This window comes from Osmerus eperlanus, chromosome 4 (genome assembly GCF_963692335.1).
Source record: "Osmerus eperlanus chromosome 4, fOsmEpe2.1, whole genome shotgun sequence".
Taxonomy (NCBI): domain Eukaryota; kingdom Metazoa; phylum Chordata; class Actinopteri; order Osmeriformes; family Osmeridae; genus Osmerus; species Osmerus eperlanus.
The window spans coordinates 23008557-23014498 of record NC_085021.1 but is presented as its reverse complement, the minus strand read 5'-3'; the positions used below and the strand labels follow the sequence as shown (position 1 = coordinate 23014498).

Sequence of the window (5942 nt, the reverse complement as noted above, 5' to 3'; positions counted from 1 at the left end):
CCACCTGATACAGAGGTTATTAGCTGACTGCAGTTTCCCAGGCAAACTAGCAAGCTGTAGCTACTGATATCGGCCGCGTAGCTTCTTAACAAATCTGGGAAACGCGGCCATTAGGAGTACGTTAGTAGTGCTAGCTATATAAATGGGAAGTACTATACTTTTTTTTTCTGGCATCAAAAGTTAAACTTTTTTGTGTCGTATTGTGTTTGAAAAATATAATCATGTAATGTAATGGCTACTTTTTACTTGTCAGAGCCCATACATACTACTAAAGTGTAGTCAGTACTTCAACTTTTACCAGAGTATTTTTAAACATGAGTATGTACTTCTACTTGAGTGAAGGATGTGTGTACTTTTGCCATCTCTCGCTAGCTAGCTAAGCCAGCTACTTAGTCCGGCTAAATGGCTAATGTAATGGCTTGATTAGCCCTAAACTGGTCCCTCACTCACACACACACACACACACACACACACACACACACACACACACACACACACACACACACACACACACACACACACACCACAGTAAGACTTGTGCTTATCAAAGACCCAAACAACTATGTGTTTGTGTTCCTGTGTGTGTTTCTGTACGTGTGTGTGTTTATCTGTATCCATGATGATGATTATGACAATAACGTTGCTGAGGATAAAGGTAGTGATGATGGTGATGATGATGATGGTGTAACTGACCTGTAACACTGACGGGTGACAGGAACTGCTCTGTTTCTCTGCTTCCCTAGACAACACTGCCATCTAGTGGTCACAACACACTATAACGTGATCAGGTACATGGATTCTGTACACCATATGATTTGTTAGAGTAATACAATGATTGAATGTGTTACAGTGAACCGTATTTCAGCTTAATGCAGAGAAATACATCTCAGTAATCAAAAGAATCAGACAAGAGCACAACCTCCTGGTTATCCGGCACCACTCCCAGGCAGCGCTCCCAGGCAGCGCTCCCAGGCAGCGCTCCCAGGCAGCGCTCCCAGGCAGCGCTCCCAGGCAGCGCTCCCAGGCAGCGCTCCCAGGCAGCGCTCCCAGGCAGCGCTCCCAGGCAGCGCTCCCAGGCAGCGCTGCCTGGGAGCGCTCCCAGGCAGCGCTCCCAGGCAGCGCTCCCAGGCAGCGCTCCCAGGCAGCGCTCCCAGGCAGCGCTCCCAGGCAGCGCTCCCAGGCAGCGCTCCCAGGCAGCGCTCCCAGGCAGCGCTCCCAGGCAGCGCTCCCAGGCAGCGCTCCCAGGCAGCGCTCCCAGGCAGCGCTCCCAGGCAGCGCTCCCAGGCAGCGCTCCCAGGCAGCGCTCCCAGGCAGCGCTCCCAGGCAGCGCTCCCAGGCAGGTTTATTTGCCAGTTGAACAGCAAATAAACAAGAACAGGTACTTTGGAATTATTTGTTCCTGCCCCTCTTTACAATTTCCTAGGAGCCTAAATAAACATGTGATAAATAATCTAAATAATAAAATAAATTAGAATCCTATATGAGCTACAGCCCCACCTTCCAGACAGCTGCCCTACAAGGCTCCTCAGTGCCCAGCCCCACCTTCCAGACAGCTGCCCTCCAAGGCTCCTCAGTGCCCAGGCCCTCCTTCCAGACAGCTGCCCTCCAAGGCTCCTCAGTGCCCAGCCTCACCTTCCAGTCATTCTGGATCGATTCATCGATGATGAAATGCGCAAATACAACCTGTAGTTTCCCGCCACTTGCAACGCCTACAGAGACTGGAGTTTAAACACTGCATGTTTATCACCAGTAACAATACTGTGGGCTGATAATCCCAAGGAGAGACCTCCTCTTAAGGAGAGATCTCCTCTCAACCTCTGAGTTGCTGCACTGGAAGTTCAACCTGCCTCTCATTGCTGCTCTTCTCAGCTACGAGCCCAGTGAAGAAATACAATCCTGCACATTGGAAGGTGAATGGCTTGGCTTGCATTGCCTCAGGCACCATGACTTCCTGTCAGACCGGTTAATGAGTAACATGCTGCTGCTGCTACCCCCCCTACCCCCCCCCCCCCCCCTCTGAGACTGCTCACTCCTGGAGATGGAGGTTCTGGGCCCCCAGACTGTTTAAACATGGACCTCGTGTTAACTAAGGTGAGTTTGGATGGAGTCTAAATTCATCATCAAGCTTCCTATCTGACAACTCAGACCAGCTCTCTCTCTCTCTCTCTCTCTCTCTCTCTCTCACTCAGGCTATGGGGCTGTGGTTATTACATCATCCAGTCCTGCCATGGAGCACTGAAGTAGATCCTACGGCCTATTAATATTTATGTTATTTACGTCTTGGTTATATATAATGAGTTACATACTGTAAGGTTAAAGAAGAAAGTAATTAATCACATTTTATTTAGTTCATATGAGATTAGAAAAACATGTTTTACACATTTTGAGTTCAAGGTATTCCATAGCTAAATCCCTGTTTCATCCTTTAAACATGATTTCCAACAACACAACAAATTAGACAATACCTGTATGCCAAAGCCTCTATTCAAATATTAAAGCATTGACGACTATGTATGACGATGGCTTTATGTAAAAATAGCAAAAACATTATAGAAAAGAAATTCTCGTTTCCGATTGACATTTATTCTCAGTTCATTTAAAGTATCCCACTTATTCACGCTAATGACATGCAGCAGTTATGTTTATTTATGTCAGTGTTACCAATATCAGTGTCGCTTTTCCTTTTTTATCACACCTTCTGAAAACCCCAAGCACAGTGACGTTCAATTCCAGGTCTGGACTTCAGTACCAGCAGATCTTCAGAGGGTCTGGACTTCAGTACCAGCAGATCTTCAGAGGGTCTGGACTTCAGTACCAGCATTCAGTACCAGCAGATCTTCAGAGGGTCTGGACTCACCCCATCATAACCAACAGCACAGTAGGGAGCTACATTCTGCATACCAGTAACTACAGTATGAATCAGCATCGAATTGTCTGCGTTGTAGAACGACAGCTCACTGGTCTCACAGTTGAGGTAAACGCCTATCTTACGAGGTGCGTCTGTGACCGGGGAAGAAGGGCTAGCTGTACCCCCGTCCTGTTTGATTAGATATTGTTTACCATCATACCAGAGAGCAGTTATGAGGTTGTTCTGCATCACGCCCACCTCCCAGAGAGCCCCCAGCCCCACCTCCACCTCCCAGTAATGCTGCCCGCTGGGGAAGGAAGCGCTCACAGCACAGTCTGGCTGGCCTGAAGAGAACCTCTGGGAACTAGTTGGTGTAGGAAATTGAGTTCTAAACATAAGGTTGTGTGTGAAGTCAAATGATGATTGGCTGTACATACTGCGTCCATCGTCAGAGACGGTCAGATTTGTATTTCCTGGTGCCATGATGAGTCTGTCGGGCAGCGTAGCATCTCCTTCCAGACGAGGAACTGCAGGTGACTGCTGTAGGGGCTGAAGGACAGAGACCCAGGTACCAGCGTCATCTTAGCTGCTCTGGACGGCTGCTCTGTCATCTTCTCCGTCCAGCCCTTCAGGAAGGCTTCAGGTTCAGACACTTCTCCTTCAGACCTCATCCAGTTCTCCCTCTCCCTCCCCTCAGACAGGTGGGTCTTCAGCCTCTCTAGATTCACCTCCATCTCCTTCAGAGCCTCCTTGTTCTTCTGCTCCAACTCCTCCTGGATCTCCTTCTGCCTCCTCTTCAGGAACTGCTGCATCTCATCGAACTGGCAGCTGATCTGGACCTTTAGCTGCTGGGTCTTCTGCTTGAGTTTCGTCTTCTCTCCTTCCTGTGTTTTGATCAGGTCTTCTGTGGTTCTCTTTTTACCAATGAGGAGCTGCATAGTGTCTTCTAGTCCCTGCTTCCTCATCTGGGCTGCTTCTTTGATTGGTTTAAACTTGTGTCCGTTATGCTCCTCCCCATCTCTGCATATGACACAGACCAGCTGCTGGTCGGTCTCACAGAACAGCTTCAGTTTCTCTTCATGCTCTGCACACATCCAGGAACTCGCCTTTTGGAGAGAAACACCACGATCAGCGCTGGTTAACCTGCTGTTATTCATCATAGTGTTTAACACACATCAACTACAAATTATTTTATACTATATAAATTGTCTACAAGTAGTAAACTAGTCTTATATATTGCATTTGACATTGTAAATGATAAATAATATACCGGCTTGTTGAGTAAAAACTTTACAAAAAAAGAATACATTTAATTACAGTATTAATATACATTATTTGTCATTTAGTCAAATGTATTTTAAAAGTGCAAAGAGACATATTCCAAGTCTGTTTCTGCTATTTCTATGGAAACATAAGTGTGTGTCAAATAAACCTTGTTTCGGACTCTGCCTGCCGGCTCTCCTGCATTTGGGTCCAACCCCGCACTACACATCCTTGACAACAACCTACAGATGACTAAACTGGCTGTGTTGTGGCCGTTTTTAAAGAATATAGGCTATATGTGGTTGTATAGCTTATGACCTGTTGTATGTGGTGTTGTGGAAAAACATCACACTGTTGTAATTATGAGGATGGGTAATTATTATGGATTTATATGATTGAAAATGAACCTTTCAATCACCTTTTATACTTTTATATGCTATATTACTGAAAACCAGATGCAAAGCTGTTAACTGAGTAGTATTGCCACTAATATGTAGAAGATATTAAGCCCAAAGTGCAAATCTGGATAATTAGGGGCTGAGGGCGAGAGAAGACTGTGTATATACTTCTTCCATCCAGAAAACTACAAGACCCAGATATCATGAGGCAAATTTCCGGCCCTATGCCCAGGAATCTAGTGCAGCTGGTCTTCAATGTCAGAGCAGGCCTAAAAAATAGGAGAGTTTACTATGCATCTGTAATCTGAAGCCCCTAGAGTAAGAGACCAATGGTGTGGGAAATGCATGATGCATCTGTGACAAACAATATTTTACCAATAGCAAAATTACAGAAAATGCAGAAAGGTTTTGATATATATAAGAGGAATGTCCGGAGAAATATTTTTGTCTGATCCCGGGATCTGCTCACGTTTGTTGTCACTCTGAATTCTAATAAACACTTTGCATCAAACCTTGTTGAGTTCCAGTGCCGTTTCAAACTTTGAAAAAATTGATCAAAAACGTAGTAGGCCTACATATTCTTCTACATCAGTGGCTTGTGCTGATAAGGTGCCAGCAGCCGTGTGATTGTGCTGGTCGGGCGCGGCCATGTCACGGCGGCTAGTCAGTCTAGCAGTGTCGGACGGGTTGAGACTGGTTTAATACCAATGTTGAACACACACACACTAACTCAGTTCCCATGTCAAAGTTCAAACTCACCTTGTTCTTGTCCTCCTTCGCCGTGTCGGCCAGCTTCTTCAGGGTGAGGTTGGTGGTCAGATTAGCCGCGTAGACAGCCTGGCAGCACGGACATGCTCTCTGTCCTGGGGAGCCGGTCACACATTCCCTACAGAAGGAGTGACCACAGGTGAGGCTGACTGGATCAGTGAAGATGTCCTGACAGACGGAGCAGGTGAGCTCAGCCCTGTAGGAAGCAGAGGCCATGTCCAGCAGCTGTGTGTCTCAGGGACTTCACAACCTGAATGAGGGAACTTCCTCCTTCACGACTAAACGAAACCTAACGCATGTCTAAACAGGAAGAATTGGAACTACGTAGTGAAAAATCACCACGTAGTAACTTTTCTGGTACGTCAAGAGAAGCGCAACATCGCCATCTAGCGGATACTTCCAGAAAAAACGTTTGTAACAAACTGTTCATATTAAAGACACTCTTATAAAAAGAATACACACATCCTAAACTACACTGTACACAATATAATCCAGAATACCACAATAGAATCCGAAACACCCCAATGAACCCCCAACACCCAATAAAACTGAGCAGAATATTCTAGAATCCAGAGCTTCATATGACACGTGTCAAGTCCACGTCCTTCCAGACCTTCTACAAGACGGTTAGACTACTTCTATTACTTCAACACTGGGATAAAGAT

The 5942-nt window shown here is 46.0% G+C and overlaps 1 protein-coding gene across 1 annotated transcript; it reads right to left on the bottom strand.

The window, feature by feature from the left end:
- Nucleotides 1–3158: 3158 nt before the first annotated feature.
- Nucleotides 3159–5600, bottom strand: trim108 (tripartite motif containing 108). The gene is made up of 2 exons (XM_062460396.1): nt 5269–5600; nt 3159–3954 (listed from the first exon to the last, which is right to left on the bottom strand). The coding sequence occupies exons 1-2, from the start codon at nt 5491–5493 to the stop codon at nt 3307–3309; spliced, it is 873 nt and encodes a 290-aa protein (XP_062316380.1). The 5' UTR covers nt 5494–5600; the 3' UTR covers nt 3159–3306.
- Nucleotides 5601–5942: the final 342 nt, after the last annotated feature.